This window comes from Aedes albopictus, chromosome 3 (assembly GCF_035046485.1).
Source record: "Aedes albopictus strain Foshan chromosome 3, AalbF5, whole genome shotgun sequence".
In the NCBI taxonomy this organism is placed as follows: domain Eukaryota; kingdom Metazoa; phylum Arthropoda; class Insecta; order Diptera; family Culicidae; genus Aedes; species Aedes albopictus.
Window position 1 is genome coordinate 354,886,351 of NC_085138.1, and position 20,175 is coordinate 354,906,525.

General features: G+C 45.2%; 3 protein-coding genes across 6 annotated transcripts in view; 2 read left to right on the forward strand and 1 right to left on the reverse strand.

Moving 5' to 3' along the window:
- Positions 1 to 69: 69 nt before the first annotated feature.
- On the forward strand, positions 70 to 1,300 carry LOC109408726 (uncharacterized). Its single transcript, XM_019682092.3, has 2 exons — positions 70 to 397; positions 454 to 1,300. Exons 1-2 carry the CDS (start codon positions 123 to 125, stop codon positions 1,298 to 1,300), a joined length of 1,122 nt encoding a protein of 373 aa, XP_019537637.3. The 5' UTR covers positions 70 to 122.
- Positions 1,301 to 5,949: 4,649 nt separating this feature from the next.
- LOC109428932 (ATP-dependent helicase brm) overlaps positions 5,950 to 20,175 on the reverse strand; it is a 33,244-nt gene continuing 19,018 nt past the window's right edge. Inside the window, exons 2-5 of the mRNA XM_062855293.1 lie at positions 9,495 to 11,081; positions 7,666 to 9,305; positions 6,608 to 7,521; positions 5,950 to 6,541 (exon numbers count right to left, since the gene is read on the reverse strand). Coding sequence (XP_062711277.1) covers positions 6,363 to 6,541; positions 6,608 to 7,521; positions 7,666 to 9,305; positions 9,495 to 11,081 — 4,320 coding nt within the window. The 3' untranslated portion in view covers positions 5,950 to 6,362. The remainder of the gene's footprint in view (positions 6,542 to 6,607; positions 7,522 to 7,665; positions 9,306 to 9,494; positions 11,082 to 20,175) is intronic.
- On the forward strand, positions 11,171 to 14,553 carry LOC115267742 (basic proline-rich protein). Of its 4 annotated transcripts, none has more exons than XM_062855295.1 (3): positions 11,171 to 11,361; positions 11,434 to 12,078; positions 12,181 to 14,553. In XM_062855295.1, exons 1-3 carry the CDS (start codon positions 11,271 to 11,273, stop codon positions 14,454 to 14,456), a joined length of 3,012 nt encoding a protein of 1,003 aa, XP_062711279.1. In that variant the 5' UTR covers positions 11,171 to 11,270; the 3' UTR covers positions 14,457 to 14,553. The 4 variants fall into 4 exon arrangements, with proteins under 4 accessions (XP_062711279.1, XP_029730815.2, XP_062711278.1 ...); XM_062855294.1 differs by having other exon boundaries at positions 11,172 to 11,361; positions 11,434 to 12,591; positions 12,694 to 14,553; XM_062855296.1 differs by having other exon boundaries at positions 11,176 to 11,361; positions 11,434 to 12,180; positions 12,694 to 14,552.

The following is a 20,175-nucleotide window of genomic DNA, read 5'->3' on the forward strand; positions in this document are numbered from 1 at the left end:
ATTCTTCACACTGCCAACTCGCTTCACTTCACAGTGGTTTTCATAAACAGCCTGTTTTGTGAGCAGAATCTCAACCGAGATGCGGACGGACTCGCGGCGCGCGCAGATTTAAATTCTCAAAAATGGCCAACAACGACCAGCTGGTCAAAATCCAAAGTGAGCACTGCTTTCGGCCGAACGAAAGCTTCAACAGCTATGACGAGTTTTTGACCAAGTTGGAACAGCACAGCTCCAAGGACCTGGTGTACTATTGGCGTCGGGATTCACGGACCATCGAAGGGGCGGCTCTCAAAACTGCGCGCCCCATTGCTCCCGCACTGCGGTACTATTCGGTCCGGTACTCCTGCATATTTGGGGGACAGAAATTTGAACGGAAATCCAATGGAGCAAAGAAGCTGTAAGTTTTGTTTCGTTTTGATTTTTTTTTGTTGCTCATTCATTTCCTGCTTTCAGGCGCCAATCGATCCGAAATGACTGCCCGGCGTACATCGCTTTACGTGCATCCAAATGTGGCCAAAAGTTGATAGTGATGTCCGTTTCGAACATCCACAACCACGACATAAACGAGGAAGCAACGAAGAATCTTGCCCACACCAAAAAGCTCTCATCCGATATGAAACAGGAAGTGAATCTGCTTTTGCTACACAATGTCGATAAGAAGTTGATTCGGGAGTACGTACGGCTGAAAGATGGTAAGGACTTGACCACCAAGGACCTCTGTAACCTGGTGGCATCGCTGAGAAAAAACATCCAACTGATAGATTCCAATTCGGATTCGAGTAAAACGGCCGAACTCACTTCCCAACTGATTAAGTACATAAGCCAGCATCGAGGATCGATTCCGATTAAGTCGCTTGAAAGAGCGAACGAAATCACCGCCACTTTGGATGTTTCGGAACCGGAAAGCGTCGCTTCTGAAATGGTCGAAGAACGGCTCATGGATGAGTTTGATGAAGGCAATTCTCAAAGAGGTGAAGAAGTCGCGGAGGAAATTCATGCCGCCGATGGCAATCATGAGTATGTGATAGAGATTCTGGGTGATTTCCCACGCGAGGAAGAAGTACCGTTACCACTATCATCAGCAAAGTTCACACCAACCCATCTGGAAAGACGAAACAGGACAAGGTGGAAAGCTCCATCGTGTTTTGCATGTGGTTCCAATAATAGACTGGTGAGGGCGCAGCTTGAAGTTTTACGGGCCCGGAGGGATAAGCTCAGGGAGGAAACTGAATTGCTAAGACTGCAGAAACGGAAGCTAAAACTGGAGATTGAAGCACTGAATAAAAATCGTAGTAAGTAGTCCGTATAAATCCATTTAATTTATCTATCACGTCCATTTCAAACAAGAAGCTAAATTACTTGCCTTACCTTAACGGTCAGAAAGCCTGAGTTTCCTCTGCTGTACGTAGAAATCGTCTCCATTCGACTCGGTTCATGGCTGTGCGTCTCTGGCGAAGGTTCCACAAATCGTTTTCCATTTGATCGTTTTCTACTGGTCGGGTTACTCTCGAGAACCATTTTAATCGTGTTGTTATCCGACATCCTGATGGCATGACCCGCCCACAGTAGCCTCCCGATTTTCGCGGTATTGATTCGCCTTCTCCAAGTCCCGTCTTCCATCTGCACACTGCCGTAGATGGTACGCAACATCTTCCGTTCGCAAACTTCAAGGGCGCGTTGGTCCTCTGGACATATAACCCATAATTCGTGCCCATAGAGGACTACCGGTCTAATCAGCGTTTTGTAGATAGTTAACTTCGTGTGACGGTGAATGTTCGATCGTAGAGTTCTGCGAAGTCCAGAGGAAGCTCAATTTCCTACCACAATGCGTGTCTGAATTTCTTTGCTGGTGTCGTTGTCGGCGGTCACCCGTGAGCCCAAGTACGCGTATTCTTCAACCGCCTCGATTTCATCACCGTATATATAAATTCGGGATGGCTGGCGCGGTGATTCTTCCCTGGAGCCCTTTGCCATCATGTACTTTGTCTTCGACACATTAATGACTAATCCGATTCGCCTAGCTTCACTCTTTAGTCGGATGTACGTTTCCGCCATCGTTGCAAATTTACGAGCAATAATATCAATATCATCAGCGAAACCAAGCAGCTGAACGGACTTTTTGAAAACCGTTCCACTCGTGTTTATCCCCGCTCTCCTTATTACACCTTCTAACGCAATGTTGAACAGCAAGCACGAAAGACCATCACCTTGCCGTAATCCTCTGCGAGATTCGAAGGGACTCGAGAGTGTCCCTGATACTCGAACTACGCACATCACTCGATCCATCGTCGCCTTGATCAATCGTATCAGTTTATCCGGGAATCCGTATTCGTGCATAATCTGCCATAGCTGTTCTCGATCGATTGTATCATACGCCGATTTGAAATCGATGAACAAGTGATGTGTGGGCACGTTGTATTCGCGGCATTTCTGCAACACCTGGCGGATGGCGAACATCTGGTCGAGCGCGTTCACCCATGAATCCAGCCTGATATTGCTCCACGAACTCGGTGATAGACGGCGGCATAAAATTTGTGAGAGTATCTTGTAGGCAGCGCTCAGTAGTGTGATCGCGCGGTAGTTCCCGCAATCCAACTTGTCGCCCTTTTTGTAGATGGGACACACGATACCTTCCATCCACTCCTCCGGTAATACTTCCCAGTGTAGTGCTCTCACCAGTGCTTCTCCACCGTATTTTAGAAGCTCGCTTGGTAGTTGATCTGCTCCAGCGGCTTTGTTGTTTTTCAACTGGCCAACCTCCTTCTCAATCTCTTGGAGGTCAGGGGCCGGAAGTCTTTCGTCCTGTGCACATACTCCCAAGATCTGTTACCACGCCACCTTCGGTACTTGCAACGTCGCCATTGAGGTACTCATCGTAATGCTGCCGCCACCTCTCGACCACCTCACGCTCGCTCGAGAGAATATTCCCGTGATTATCTCGGCACATGTCGGCTTGTGACACAAAGCCTCTGCGCGAACGATTCAGCTTCTCGTAGAACTTTCGTGTGTCCTTAGCGCGGTACAGCTCTTCCATCGCTTCGCGATCTCGTTCTTCCTGCTGGCGCTTCTTCATCCGGAAGACTGAGTTCTGCCTGTTCCGCGCCTGTCTGTAACGTGCCTCATTCGCTCTCGTACGGTGTTGCAGCATTCTCGCCCATGCTGCATTCTTCTCGTTTTTCAACTGTTCACATTCGCCGTCGTTTCTGTGATTCGGAGTCGGGATGCCTAGTGCTGTAGCCGAGGTACTACCTATGGCGGATCGGATGTCCCTCTAGCCATCTTCAAGTGTAGCTGCGCCAAGCTGCTCTTCCGTTGGTATAGGGCCACTGCTAACTGCTGCGCGTAGTCTTGAGCCACTTCTGCGTTTCGCAGCTGCTCGATGTTGAGCCGCGGCGTTTGACTTCGACGCGTGGTGATAACTGTCAAAAGTTTTGAGCGCATGCATACAGCGACTAAGTAGTGATCCGAATCTATATTCGCAGTGCGGTATGTGCGGACATTGGTTATATCCGAGAAGAATTTACCGTCGATTAGAACGTGGTTGATTTGGTTTCCTGTTTCATGGTCGAGTGATCTCCAGGTGGCTTTGTGGATATCTTTGCAGAGGAAGAAGATGCTTCGGTCTACCATACCACGGGAGGTTGCAAAGTTTACGCATCGCTGGCCATTATCATTCGATACGGCGTGCAGGCTGTTTCGCCCGATTACCGGTCTGTACATTTCCTCCCTTCCTACCTGCGCGTTCATGTCGCCTACAACGATTTTCACGTCACGCGGCGAGCAAGCATCGTATGTTTGCGCTAACTACGCGTGGAACGCTTTTTTCATGCACATGCACATCCTTCAGTGCTTGCAAAATGAAGCGTTTTCCCCTGGACGAAGCAAAATTTGCTCCTCTTTGACCGACGCTGTTCAACCCAGAGCGGTAGTTGTATACACCCTTAAATGAAACAACACAGTGCACGAGTAACTTTCACGCAGCGACCGAAAAGACAAAAGAATTTTCACGCAGATTTGTGTAACACCGGATCAACACAAAAAATGAGATGTAATTCATCGTAGATTATCCTGTCACATCCTGCAAAACCTAGTGACTTGCAATTCCATGTTCCAAGTTTCCAATCGTAGTCCTTTTTTCGTCGCGTGGGTCTTTGCCGATTGTATCGAGTCGTATTTTCTCTTATGTTATTCGCAATGAGGATTTTTACGGGTGGCTTATTGAGCCTACGCCAAAACTCCTGTCTCGCCGGAGGACCATCGTGCCAGTTCTGTTTAACGTCCCAACCAACACTGGCACGACCACGCTAATGGGGCTACCACCTTGGATCCAGCTGGGCTTGATGCAGCGTTTCTTACTCAGCCGCTGGATGCCAGAACAGACGCTGTTTGAGCCGCACTTCCTTGGTAAACAGACGCTCGGGTCGTACCTCCTCAATCTAGCTGAAGTCAGAAGGACAACAGTGCCCCGGCTGCACTACCAGCTAAACACACAACACTTAGCTGGCGGCCTTTGTCATCGCTTGATCCGTGGAAGCATGAGATAGGAGCTTGTGAGAACCAGAGCTATGTTGAACGCTCTCCTTATCGACTCGTCGTTTTGCAGCCCACAGACGGAACACAACACTTAATATTGTTCTTACTTATTAAGAGGGAAAGTTACGTTTGTAAAATGTTGTGAACATTTCGTTAGTTTATTATGTATTGTATGTTATTATGTTTCCAGTTCAAAACCGAATTAGCGACATTTTTTCTTTTACTTCCGCTGCTTTTATCTTGCGTTAAACACAATGTCGGAAGTGGGGCACTGTATTGTACACCTGGTACTCAATACAGCGCCCCACTTCCGACATTGTGTTTAACGCAAGATAAAAGCAGCGGAAGTAAAAGAAAAAATGTCGCTAATTCGGTTTTGAACTGGAAACATAATATACTGTAGTTTGTACATCTGTCCATGAACTTTGATGTGCATCTGTAGCGCTCCAGTACAAAACACACAAGTCGTCTCCTAGCACACTGCCGGTGGACGCATAATTGTCCCATGTGCAAAAACAGACAATCGAGAAAATCGCGTCCAAAGTTCAAAAAAGTAAATTGCCTCAACTATGACGCATAAGTGCTGAATCGTGTTATAACATCGACCAATTTTGAATTTGAGCATTATTTTTTGTTTTATAGTGATTTTAATGTTCCATAGGATTTACTATGAAACGTGACGCTTATGCGTCCACTTTTTAGAATGTGACAAATCGGCGATGTATTTTTTCGACAATTTTAGGAACAAACTAACTGTTTTTATTTCCCTATATGATAGTACACTATGAATCATGTTCATAAGCTGCAAAATCTCAATATTGCCAAAAATGCACATAGGACAAATATGCTTCCACCGGCAGCACAGACATCATATAAAAGACAGTTTTATGTTGTTGCCCGAATCAGAATGCCCTCCTCCTAGACTCCTAGACCAAACTCAAGCCACCTCAAGCTATGCAAGCAACAGACGCTGCGAGCAAGAAGGCAGTCCGCCTGAAGAAATACGATTACAGGCTTGACTGATGGACCAAGGACAATAATGAAACCTCGTCATCTTGGGATTGGACTTCGTTATCTATTTAGATGACTGCGCACAATTTATGTTATGTGTTGCATGTTTGTATTTTGTCTGTGCATTTGTAATGCTCCATTTTACTTTTTGTATCCCATTAGTTCCCAAATGTGGGGCTCGATGCGGAAAATAAAATTAGCATTTGTAGGGTTTAGTTGACAGTTATCCGTATTGTGTCGCCCAACTCGGGGTACGATGGACTTGTAGTGTTTCGGACTCGAAATGTCGGGGCGATGTTTCGACGGCTTTTAAGGTATAGTTGACGCAATGCAGCATAACAAATTCAGCCTTTGGATGCCAGGATGAAGACGAAGGTTTCGGATGCAATCAAGTAACACCTTCAATTTCCTAGCCTTGTTTCATCTAGTAATTTTCCAATTATTTTAGACGCCTAACCTGTCAGCTATTGTGTGTAATACATTGGAGAAAACGCATAGACATCAAGTCGTAGCGTTTAACATCTTTCTTGATAATGTTATGTTTTATATAAAGATCAATGCATGTGCAACTGCCAAATTTGATGATCATTTGATACTACATAATATATTAAACTGATTTCTAGTGCATGGTTTAAGATCTTAATAAGGAATCAATTTCATAGAACTGCAGGGTTTGTTTTCGTATCATGAGAACCCAAGCTAATTGTATCCACGATTAGTAAACGTTACATCCTACACACATACAATATTACGTTCTGTTGATTAAATACGCGGCATGCAACGCCATTTCTTAAAATAAGACCCTAAAACTAAGCCCTCTAATCCATATCGTCGTCATCGTCATCCGAGATGGTGTACTTCTTCTGGGAGCGTTTCCTGCGTCCGGGCGTTCCCTTCGGCTTCGACGCCGACATCGACGAAGAGGACGACGTTCCGGCTTTGGAGATCTTCAGCTTCATCTTGACGCTGCCGGATTCCTCGTCCGAGTTGTCATCGTCTGCAATGGGGAGGGAAAGGTTGTCAACGACTTGCCAACTTTTCTGGGGGAGGGAAGCATAGTTACCATCGTCATCGGAATCCTCCTCGTCGGCTGCCTCCAGGACCCGCTGCTTCGAGGTGCTGAAAATCTGCTGCAGTTCCAAGCTGTCCTCGTAGATGAGGGAAGCCTCCTCGTTGTAGATCTGAGCGTTCTGGCAAAGTTGGAAGAAGTCCTTTTCCAGATCGGCGAAATCGGCGTACTTGGCCTCTTCGATTCGAGTTACGATTTTCTTGATGTCGATTGGTCGCTTAATGACTTCGTAGTAGTCAGGGAGATCCCTTCGCGAAGGAAGTCTCATGAAAGGCTCACTCAGGACACGGCCGTCCGGATCGCAGTACTTGATGACGGCATCGATGACCTTCTTCATCTGTTTTTTGACCTTGGGAGCGGTGGTTCCCTTCCTACGTTTCGTCACCGTAGAAATGACACTTTCGTCATCGGAGTCTTCGCGACGGCTCTTGCGCTTACGACCCTTGCGCTTCTTCTCGCGTTCTTCTTCCTCGAGTTCCTCGTCAAAATCGGCACCGTCATCGATGGCCTTGAGCCATTCCTTCTCGGTCAAACTGTCCGTGTAGTCAACTTCCTTGCGCTGACGCGAACCTCGGCCCAGGATGGAGTTGTCCTCTTCGTAATCCCACCGATCGACTTCCTCCTCTTCCTTGACCAACCAATCGGGCAGTTCCGATTCCTCGATCAAGCGCGGCTTGACCTCTTCCGCTTTTCGTTCGGCGTCCATTTTCTTGAACAGCTCCAGCTCATCGTCGTTGCGGGAAATCATCAGATTGATCATCTCATCTTCGGGCACTTCATTTTCCTCTTCCTCGTCCATCTCGTCCTGGTGCAGAATGCTCTGCAAGAACTGCTGCCGTTCGCTACCGGTAGACTTCTGATCGAACATACCGGCCTGGATGACTTTTTCGTCCATGTTCAGCTTGTACCTGGCGAAACAAAAAAAAAGGCATTAAAATGTGAATAAATAAGGTTCAGTCTGATTCGGGATTAAATTTCCAGGAATGTCACTTCCCGGAAAGAAGGAAATATTCCGTTCTAGGGAAGTGCCTCATTCTGGAAAATCAACTTACCTGGCAGCGGCCAAAATACGTTCCTCCACCGAGTTGACGGTCATGAGACGCAACACGCGCACCTCGTTCCGCTGACCGATACGATGGGCACGATCCTGCGCCTGCAAATCCTGATGCGGATTCCAATCCGAATCGAAAATGACGACTGTATCGGCCGTCTGCAGATTCAGACCCAAACCACCGGCACGGGTGGAGAGCAGGAACACAAAGTATTCCGAGTTCTTACAGTTGAACTTCTTCAGCAAATCTCCACGTTCCTCCGCCTTGGTAGTACCGTCCAACCGGAGGTATCCGAATCCACGCCACGACAGATAATCTTCGATGATGGTCATGCACTGGGTCATCTGACAGAACAGCAACACGCGATGTCCGGAGGCCTTCAGCTTGGGCAGAATTCTATCAAGCAGTTCGAACTTGCCGGAAGCACGGTACAAATCCGGACCGGAAACAGTGCCATGACCTCCAATGTGGTCGCAGTACTTCTCTTCGATGTGCTGGAACATGAACGGATGGTTGCACAGCTTTCGCAGCTGGACGATCGTGTTCATCAGGGCCTTGGCTCCTCCCTTGCCCTTGTTGCCCTTCTCGGAACCATCCGTGAGTAGAACACCCTTACTCTGCATGTGCTTATACAGAACGCGCTGTAATCCAGACATGTCGCACTTGACGATGTACTCGACCTTGTCCGGCAGCTGCGACTCGACTTCCTTCTTTAGACGACGTAGCAGGAAAGGACGCAACACCTTGTGCAGACGACGGATGATGAGAATGGTTTCTTCCTCGTTCAATTCGACCTTTTCACCTGTAGTGGCAAACGGAGCATTGAACCACTGCTCAAAGGTTGATACGGATTTGAAGATAGATGGTAAGAGGAAGTTAAGTAGAGCCCACAACTCCGGAAGTTTGTTCTGAAGCGGAGTTCCGGTCAGGAGCAACCGGTGCGGAGCTATGTAATGAGTGTTCAAGACTTGGGTCAGCTTGCAGTGGTGGTTCTTCATACGGTGACCTTCGTCGATGATCATGTACTTCCAGGAGATCTTGGCCAGCACGGACTTATCTTTGATGACGTATTCGTATGTGGTCAGCAAAACGTTGAACTTGGTGGCCTTCATCTGATTTTGGACAGCACGGCGACCTGCCGGAGATCCCTTGTAGGCCACCACTCCGACAGCGGGAGCCCACTTCTCAAATTCCAACACCCAATTGGACAGTGTGGACAACGGAACGATGATCAAGTACGGACCGTTGTTCTTCTTCTTCTCCATCAGATAGGTCACCAAAGCAATGGTTTGAATAGTCTTACCCAGACCCATCTCATCGGCCAGGATTCCGTTCAGATTGTTGTTGAACAACGAGACCAGCCACTCCAGACCCTTGATCTGGTATTCCTTCAGTTTACCGTTCACCAGAATCGAGGCTTGTTCGGTGACCTTCTCGTGAACTGTGTGCGCAATGCTGTAGTAGGTCTGCTCCTCGGTCTTGTATTCATCGTCTTCGACCTTGGCCTTCTGGATGACCTCCTTGGTCTTGTTCTCATCCGAGAGATCATCTTCAACCTTCTTCTTTTTCTTCTCATCGGAATCCTCATCGTCGTCGTCGTCCTCGTCTTCCGAAATGACGTACTCCCATCCGGGGTGGATCTTAAAAAAAAATAGTTTCAAAAATAAGTGTTCGATTGGCTGATGAAGCGACAAGGTGATTGCAACTGGTAATCTGAGCTCTGAGCTTTTTAACAGAGTTCTTCCAGAAGTTTTCCCGGAATCATTCTCAAAATTACTCGCAGAATTTTATTCGGAGTGACGAAGAATGACTACTGAAGTGACACTTACCTGCAACCAGTTGTACAAATCGCGCAAAAACGGAGCATCATCGCCGGCGATCGTCTTGCCGGAAGCCGTTTCAACCACCGTGACGCGACAATCGTGCGCCTCGCAGTCCGTATCCAGATGCTGGATGTCGCCGCTCTCCAGCACCATGCGCTTCCTGCGGCGTTTCCGCTGTTCCTCGTCGTCTTTCTTCTTCTTCTGGTCCACCTTGTGCTGCTTGACCATCTCGGTCAGGTTGCCAATGTACTCGTCGGTTTGCGACAGCAGGAACGCCAGACGCTTGTCCTTCTTCTGATCGATAAGCTTTCGGTAGCCCTCTTCGTCCTCGGCCATCAGACGACGCATACGTTCCTTCTCGATACGTTCCTGTTCTTTCTTCTGTTCTCGTTCGGCGTTGGCATGGTAGTTCATGATGGCCTTGTTCAACCGACCCAGCTTGGCCACATTGTTCCGGTGGTACTCCTTGAAGTCCTTGCCGTGCTGAAGGACTAAAGCGAGGAACTCCTGGTGCTTTTGACGGCGCTTCCTTTCAGCTTCTAGCTTTTGCTGTTTCTCAAGCTTTTCGGTGGCTCGGGCTTCACGTAATCCTTGGCGCTTGGTACGCTTGTAAGCCTTGACGTTGACGGCCGTCTCCAGCGTTGTGTCCCGTCTGGTACATTGGACAATTTCCGATCGGAGCTGACGTTGGAAGTTTAGAACTCGCAAGGCCCGGAGCTCGATCTGAGCCTGGATCCGGAGATCTTCCGGCATCATGGCGGGAAGGTTGCTGAGTTCCTCCATTCTTAGAGCGATTCGGGCAGCCATTCGATTCTCGCGTTCTTGCAGAATGATGATCGGATCTAGACCAACCGGTTTGGCGACGGTTGTGACGCGGTTCTGCTTCTGGATGGGTTGAACAGCGGGTGCTTGAGCAGCAGGGCGAGGCCCTGCTCCAGCGGGTCCTTGAGAACTGGGTCGCTGTGGTTGACCGGGTCCCATTTGCTGCTGATGAGGAGGTTGTTGACCTCCCATAGTCATTCCTGGCATGGGGCTCTGGCTTGGTGGCATTCCACCGGTAGCAGGTTTACCCGGTTCCGGAGGACCGACTTTGCCGGTTGGTACACCCGGAGGACCCTGCGGTGGTCCTTGTGGAGGACCGGGTTGAGGCGGTTGCTGCTGTTGCATTCCCGGTTGTGGAGATGGTCCTCCTTGTGGACCTCCCGGATACGGACTGGCCGGTGGCGTTGGGCATTGCGGGGGTGTTCCGTCGGACCGCTGAGCTTGAATCTGGGACGCAAGCTGCTTACTAATGGGCTGATGACGTGCCAACAAACGGTAGGCCATGATTTGACCGCGAAGTTGATGCAGTTGAGAAGCGTTCAAGTTCTGCTGCTTCGACGTGGCACGTAGGGCCAACAGTTGCGAATAGCGCGGATCTTCCTGGAGACCTTTCTCCTCCATGGAATCGATGGCTCGCTGGAGAGCGTTTAGATTCTCTTGACCGGGTGGAGGTGGCGGTCCACCGGGCATCATGTTGGGACCTCCGGGACCCATGTTTGGACCTGGACCTGGGGGACCTCCTGGCTGCATTGGAACCGGCGGTGGTGGACCCTGAAAGATAAGAAAACGGAAGCAAAAGAAGCTGTTATTGCAATTATGCAAACTACTGAAACGGGAAAGTAAGCTTATCAGCTAGTTGGGTATGTTTACAAAACATTTTAAGAAACAAAATTAGATTTCATTATCGAAAACCCATTTAAGCTCTGGGGACGCTTGTCAGCAAATTCTGTTCCCTTAGAAATGTTTAGTCAGTTTGTCGTGCAGTTCTTATTTTTGGTTTTTGTTCCACTGTTTATAGATGCTGATGGTTACCTAAAATGGGATGGACAATGTAAGGCATCCTTCATCGATGCAGTTCCAGAAGTTGTAGACTGATCTGTGTTTTAAATCTCTTTCGAACAAGGTGGTGGAGAAAAACAACCAAGCCAATGGTATCCTCGGCCAGTTGCTTTGCACGTTGGAAACGAGTGTTATCCTTTCAAACCGGACGATGGATCCTCCGATATACCAATTTTTCCCGACCGGAATGACATGTGTTGTGCATGCCCTAACAAACCCAGCAGACCTCCGGCTTGGCCGCCTGGGGTTCATGAAGTGACACCTCCACCGAAACTAACTTTAACTCCCAAACCGGGCGTGGGGACAACCGATAGGCCGATTCCACCAGGAACAAAACCCAGTGTAGATAAAGACGGTATGCCAATTCCACCGGGTCCTGGAACAAAACCTAGTGTAGACAAGGACGGCAAGCCAATTCCACCAGGCACTTCAGGAGAAACTGGAGTCGGTGGTCCTGGGACAAAACCGACTGTAGACAAAGACGGCAAGCCAATTCCACCTGGCCCTGGAGCAAAACCGACTGTAGATAAAGACGGTAAACCAATTCCACCAGGCACTTCAGGAGAAACTGGAGCCGGTGGTCCTGGAACTAAGCCAAGTGTAGATAAAGACGGCAAGCCAATTCCTTCAGGTCCTGGAACGAAGCCAAGTGTAGATAAAGACGGTAAGCCAATTCCACCAGGCACTTCAGGAGAAACTGGAGCCGGTGGTCCTGGAACTAAGCCAAGTGTAGACAAAGACGGTAAACCAATTCCACCAGGTCCTGAATCAAGACCTAGTGTAGACAAAGACGGCAAACCAATTCCACCAGGTCCTGGAACGAAGCCAAGTGTAGATAAAGACGGCAAGCCAATTCCACCAGGCACTTCAGGAGAAACTGGAGTCGGTGGTCCTGGAACAAAACCGACTATAGATAAAGACGGTAAGCCAATTCCACCGGGTCCTGGAACAAAACCTAGTGTAGACAAAGACGGTAAACCAATTCCAGTAGGTCCTGGAACAACACCCAGTGTAGACAAAGACGGTAAGCCAATTCCTCCTGGTCCTGGAACAAAACCTACTGTAGATAAAGACGGTAAACCAATTCCACCAGGCACTTCAGCAGAAACTGGAATCGGTGGTCCTGGAACAAAACCGACTGTAGACAAAGACGGCAAGCCAATTCCACCTGGCCCTGGAGCAAAACCGACAGTAGACAAAGACGGTAAACCAATTCCACCAGGTCCTGGAACAAAGCCAAGTGTAGATAAAGACGGTAAGCCAATTCCTCCTGGTCCTGGAACACAACCTAGTGTAGATGAAGACGATAAGCCAATTCCACCAGGCACTTCAGGAGAAACTGGAGCCGGTGGTCCTGGAACTAAGCCAAGTGTAGACAAAGACGGTAAACCAATTCCACCTGGACTTGGAGCAAAACCTACTGTAGATAAAGACGGCAAACCAATTCCACCAGGTCCTGGAACGAAGCCTAGTGTAGATAAAGACGGTAAACCAATTCCACCAGGCACTTCAGGAGAAACTGGAGCCGGTGGTCCTGGAACTAAGCCAAGTGTAGATAAAGACGGCAAGCCAATTCCACCTGGTCCTGGAGCAAAACCTAGTGTAGATAAAGACGGTAAACCAATTCCACCAGGTCCTGGAACAAAACCTAGTGTAGACAAGGACGGCAAGCCAATTCCACCAGGCACTTCAGGAGAAACTGGAGTCGGTGGTCCTGGAACAAAACCGACTGTAGATAAAGACGGTAAGCCAATTCCACCGGGTTCTGGAACAAAACCTAGTGTAGACAAGGACGGCAAGCCAATTCCACCTGGTCCTGGAGCAAAACCAGCTGTAGACAAAGACGGTAAACCGATTCCAGCAGATCCTGGAACAAAACCAAGTGTAGATAAAGACGGTAAACCAATTCCAGTAGGTCCTGGAACAACACCCAGTGTAGACAAAGACGGTAAGCCAATTCCTCCTGGTTCTGGAACAAAACCTGCTGTAGATAAAGACGGCAAACCAATTCCACCAGGCACTTCAGGAGAAACTGGAATCGGTGGTCCTGGAACAAAACCAAATGTAGACAAAGACGGCAAGCCAATTCCACCTGGCCCTGGAGCAAAACCGACTGTAGATAAAGACGGTAAGCCAATTCCACCGGGTCCTGGAACAAAACCTAGTGTAGACAAGGACGGCAAGCCAATTCCACCAGGTCCTGGAACAAAACCTAGTGTAGATAAAGACGGCAAGCCAATTCCATCTGGTCCTGGAACACAACCTAGTGTAGACAAGGACGGCAAGCCAATTCCACCAGGTCCTGGAACAAAACCAAGTGTAGACAAAGATGGCAAGCCAATTCCACCAGGTCCTGGAACACAGCCAACTATAGACAAAGACGGTAAACCGATTCCAGCAGATCCTGGAACAAAGCCAAGTGTAGATAAAGACGGTAAGCCAATTCCATCTGGTCCTGGAACAAAACCAAGTGTAGACAAGGACGGCAAGCCAATTCCACCAGGTCCTGGAACAAAACCAAGTGTAGACAAAGATGGCAAGCCAATTCCACCAGGTCCTGGAACACAGCCTAGTATAGACAAACACGGTAAACCATTTCCACCAGGTCCTGGAACACAGCCTAGTGTAGACAAAGACGGTAAACCAATTCCACCAGGTCCTGGAACAAAACCTGGTGTAGACAAAGACGGCAAGCCAATTCCACCTGGCAAAACGGGAGAATCTGGACTCGGTAGTCCTGAAACACCCCCTAGCGAAGATAAAGACAGTAAATCGGGCATACTGGGAGAAGAAATAATCGTTGTTGGAACAACAACACCCAGTACAGGTAAAAACGGTAAACCGGGAGAACCTGGAAGCGGTGGTGCTGGAACCACTCCTAGTGGAGCTGCCAAAACAGCAAAACCTGGAAAACGTCCAACCAAGAAACCACCGGGTAAAATGCCAAAGGGCAAAGACAAACCACATGATGAAGGACCGCTGGGCAAAAAGGCTACGAAAAAACCAAACTTGAAGCCAACACCGAACATCCAGCGTAAGCTCGATAAACTGATTGATGATATCGAGGATAACAAGTGTGACCCGTAAGCACCCGTTGTTAAATGGGGAGGAGGAAAGATTAGTTTGCTAAGTAGAGTTAGTCAATAAAGTGGCGTTGATGTACGAATATAACGAGGTAAAGAATTATTCTGTTTCTACACCGAAAAAAAATAAAAAAAGGTTTAACGGTTAGGTTTTTAAATGTTGGAAAAAATACGAGATTTCTAAACATTCTTGCGCAGCCACATCTTTAATATTTACTTAAATCATATTATTGTTTCAGTTTCTTGAAGACCACTGGATGTTAAGGCATTATTATGTTTAGTGATGTACCGAATATTCGGCCGGCCGAATATTCGGGCCGAATATCAGCCTTTTTTCGATTTTGCCGAATATTCGTTTAGCCGTATATTAAATGTTTTATTCGGCCGAATATGCCGAATAGGCCGAATAATGACTAAACATAGCAAAAACACGCTGAATCAAGAATTCAATTAATTGTAAAGGGGATTTTCGGGGCATTTTATTTGAGAAAAGTTACCTTTTCTGTGATGTAAAAACGTTTCTGAAGATCATGGCTGTCAAATTGTACTTCCTTGTAAACGATCTTGCCATCCATAATAATTTCATGAGATTTTTAAGAAGAAAATCGGCCGAATATCTGACCGAATATTCGTTTCGCCGAATAATAAAATTTGAAAAATTCGGTATTCGGCCGAAGGCCGAATAGTACTATTCGGTACATCACTAATTATGATAAATACATCTTGTTAGCGGCAGAATTTCATTCTGACATTGGTGGTTGTGCACTACTATTACACAGCGCAACATTTTTTTGTCTCAAGAGCAAACTTATGTGTCTCTGACAGATTTTGGGCCGCTGAATCCGAATCCGGGCTCAGATTTGCTCCAGCACGTCACAATTTTGAGCTATACTTCAATTTATATGGCAAAATATGCGATTTTGGGCTTTTTTGGCTGCCAGCCAATAAGCATAGAAATATAATTTTTAAGTAATCAATGGATAAGTTGGTCAATTAATACCTAAATTAACAACTCATGCAAAATATTTCGTTTTACCAAATCAAATTTGATAGATTTAAGCATTTTATGTCAGTATGTGAACTTGCATGCAACTTTTGGGGGGTGACTTGTATGGGAAATATCGTACCTAACAAAAATCGCTCAAAACTATCAAATTCGATTTGGTAAAATAAAATATTTTGCATGAGTCGTTAATTTAGACGTTAATTGACCAATTTTTCCTTTGATTGGTTTAAAAAAATATTTCCATGCTTAACCCTTCAGCGCGCGCGCTGTTGTAAAAAGTACAACACCACCAAAAAACCTCGCTTTTCGTATACAGCGCGAGCGCGGTGCAGTTTCGGTTGCTTGATGGCGCGCGTCCTGGAAGGTTAATGATTTGCAGTCAAAAAAGCCCAAAATAGCATATTTGGCCTTATAAATTGAGGTATAGCTCAAAATTGTGACGTGTTAGAGCAAATCTGAGCCCGAATTCGGATTCAGCGGCTCAAAATCTGTCAGAGACACATAAGTTTGCTTTTGAGACAGACCAAAAGTCAATTTTTGTTACGCTGTGTTATTGTGCATCATTTCGAGCTTCTTTGAACAAATCATTAATAGGGTAGGTAATCATGAATTGAACCAAAATGCGGTTTTCTGAAGCATCAGGAATTTTGACTGATTTTTTCACCCACATGGAAATAATTTACTACGGTGAAGTCTCAGGTATATGAAAGACACAGGTATTAGCTTTTCGTAAAGTGGTAAAAAGTTTACATTTGCACCACATTTCATTGAAAAATTCAATTATTTGTCAATAATGATTTTAATCTTAATTTGAACCATCGTAATCATAATTTGAACCAATTTTAATCTAGATTTGAACTACTGGCGGCAGCAGCTCGAGCAATTCCCACAACAGCCAATTTCATGCTAAACAACCCAAAATCACATGGATCTGCTAATTCTCATAACTATGTTTCATTAGGCAGTGGAATTTCAACTCAGAATGTTCGGAATTCTTCAGAAATTTGGAAACAAAATTTCGAATTTTTCATCTTCCAAGAGTAAACAAAGCAGCCACTAGCGCAGTCTGCAGGCCAACACTAGAAGCTCGCCCCCTCTCACTAGTTCAAATCTAGATTACAAATGGTTCAATTCAAGATAAGATTCTCCAAGTAATAATTACGTAAATTTGATAATTTTATGACAAATAATGTGGCATATTATTCGGTTAGTCGATTCTACGATAAATTTGCTTTCAATTAACGTATTAACTTATTGCGTGTGATACAATGCGTGAGCTGTACGAGTGCACCGAAAATGTGCTTCCTCTGGGGGGGAAATGGGTGAAATCGCAGTGATTTTTCAATTTCTTATTTTCAATAAAAAAAAAACGCTTCATTCAATGCTTTTAAAGTCAATTCTACCAGGTTATATTACGAGAATCCATTTACCAACCTTTTTGGGACAAGATTTGCCCAAAAAGTGTATGATTTTAATGAATTTTGAAATGGTTCAAATTAAGATTACAATTTGACTAGTTCAAAGCTTGATTTCTTACCCTAAGTTTGACAGTGATAAACACGAAATAAAATAGTATTGGATTGGAGCAGGTCACGGTGCTGTCGCGTGATACGAGTTTGCATTCGTTAATTAACCCGCTATAGACCAGAACAGAACATGCTACCAGAAGCATGTTCCTCGAAAGATGCTAAAATTAACGGTCAACTTTCTAGATGACTCGACAGTCTAGTCAAAATGATGCTAATGACACAAATCTAGAGGGAGTCTAAAAAGGTGAATCAGTTTTTTTAAACAAAATTTGTTGCAAATAAGCTGGATTTTTTGGAATATGTATGTTACATTGAGAAAAAAAACCGTAACGTGGGTAGATCACCTTAGAATGGTGCGTTGCGGTGTAAGATCTACCAAATCAAGTTTTGATCTTGATATTTACCGTATTTATAAATATTTCAAGATCAAAGTTTGATGCTTTTTTGTGTTTTGTTGTTAATTTTGTTTCAATGTACTGCTAATCAACATTTTATTTCAGCAGGTTTGAGGTAAATTTATCGTATGACATGAATAATATTGTAAAAATGTGCAACTGTGGCGAGCGTATCACTAACATGTAGCTTATTTGACGTACGATCACAGACAAACAGACGTAACTCTTAGAGGAAATTCATCAAAAACTTTTGCCCGGTGCCTTTTTCATGAGCACACTGCTACCTGTTGGTAGAACCGCGCGCGACACTGTCGGCCATGATGGATTTTGATTTGACGTTTGCTAACACGCACACTACGAGTACACTGGCAAACGTCAAAGCGATCGAACACTAACGCCTCTGGTGGAAGGATCGCGTAAATCAAATGAAATCTGAATTGATCGTTAAATGTATGTGCCAAGCCGTATTGAAGAGTGTTACGTCTGTTTGTCTGTGGTACGATGTTAACGTGGAACAATTCGTCATTGAAATCATCGTCATCATCAAACATTTGAAAGCAGTTTTTTCGTTCAAAACAAAAGTCTTTGCTATGAAAATATATTCACTGTACTCCACATGAGGAATAGAATGCAGTGAATATATTTTCATGGTCGATGTTTTGATTTGCAGCAAGAAAACTGCTTTTTATTTTCCGAAAAATGATGACGAATGCTTGAGCCTTAAGGCCCCTTAGCGTGTCACCGCAAAATGGCTTCTTCAAAATCATTGACCGAAATCAACTTTACACAACATTGCACCAATACATGTTTGTAAAAAATCGACACTTATCTTATTCTATAAAATAATCAGTTTCACGCGAGATATTCGGCATAAAAATGTATTCACACTACTTCAAATACAAGCCTCTTTCCAAGTAATCACGATTACTAAGCATTAGTTCACTCGAAAGTAGAAATTTTTAACGATTTGTTTCGACCGCACTAAAATGTGGTTGGCGGTGTTTACCACCCACCGCCGCAGTATCAACGACGACGGCGGCAGCGCGGTGATGTCTTTTGGCGCGCACAATCATCGATCATTGGACGCAGTGATGTCGATCCTGCTGGCCAAAGCATCAATGAAATTGATCGAAATCCAGTCAAACACATTGGTTATGCGTCATAAAATCAAAAATAATTTGTGGGGTGATTATTTTTTAACTTTTTTACCACAATTGTTAGTGAAATAAGCAAAGCATTATAATTTACGAAATCTTCACCAAGCGATCCGCCAGCCCTGCTGTTGCAGCAAACATAAACAGTGAGAGAGCGTACCAAAATAATTCGATCATTTCTAGCTTGTTACACAAAAAATCTAACATTTTTCGTGACATTTGGATATGTTTCCTTGTTATTCATTGAAGTAGAGTAGTTTACTGCTTGAGTTGCTTTCAAATGATTCATATTCTTGAAATGGTTACATTGGAGGTACCGAGACAAAGAGGTACTATTTTTGTTTGTTTATTTATGGAATTGGTATAGAAAGGCTACACAACTACTATCGTGTTTGATGATTGTTTGGAATAAGATTCAAATAAGAAGAGCAAAATTTGAGCTGACACACTAAGGGGCCTTAATATTATTTTTTATTTCAGATTATCAACCGAAGAATCTAGTAATTCAACCAAATGTCATCAACACGACGAGGAAACCAGGATGAATCGGGTAGACAACTGATTCGAAGAAGACTAACAATGGTGTGCCTGAACGTTGACCAAGCATATCCTTTGGAGTTTACCCTTCCACTAACAACACCCAAATTCCCGTGACACCTAGGCCTGAGAGATCGTAGAGTTGTCTACATTTTTCATAGGCGTCCAAAACTAATCCCTTCCCATCCCTCAGCAGTCGCAAGGACGTGGCCAGGACAGTGGTCGACCATTGGAGGATTGCGTCAGTCTTGTCTAAGAGTGAGAGATTAGTCCCAAATCTTTGTGCCTTGGTTCGGACGGGAAGGAGGCAACCCTCATAACAGCGGTCTAGGATTGTACCACCTACGAATTTGTGCGACTCGCTTAATGCTAATGCTAATGTTAATGTATGTTACATTGAGAAAAAAATATTTTTTATTGGATTACCTTGACAAATTTTTGGCCGAATTTATAAGAAATGTATAATATGATTCGTTTTAGAGTAGGATCACACATCCAAGGATGCAACCCTGGAAACCATTTCAGTCGAAGTGGTATTCGCTCAGGCAAAATAAATGCGATTGAGTTGATTTTCTGTAGCAATTTTAAACAATGCTACACAGTAATCCATTCATTATTTTTGGTTTTCATAGAGTGACAGTATTTCAAGATTTTCGTTTTGGTGGATGAAATTGATATTCCAAGTTCAAAGCAAAAAGGTTATTTGAAAACTAGAAATTTTCTCCAACACAGAATTGGTTTTAAGAATTTAACCCTTCACTCCCCATTATTGCTCTGGGTTTATAGCACCATTGACTTCCGACGAACTCGAGACAAACGGAATTAGATGAATATGATGCAATAGTTTTTAGACTATGATTTTAATCTTATTAGGTGAACCTAACTGCCAACTACTTGTTTCAATAGTTGATCTACAACTAATTTTTCTCGTTGATTTCGAAAAATTTGGTAATTTTGCAATAACTTTTGTTTAAGTACTTTTTTCACTTTCCTGGCATAGAAATAGTCGTTCAAGGTCGTGGGAAGGAAAGGGTTAAACAGAATGTCGACAGTCTATGGATTCTGCTAAACTTCTGACCTTCGCCAGAACTTCGGTTAGAAT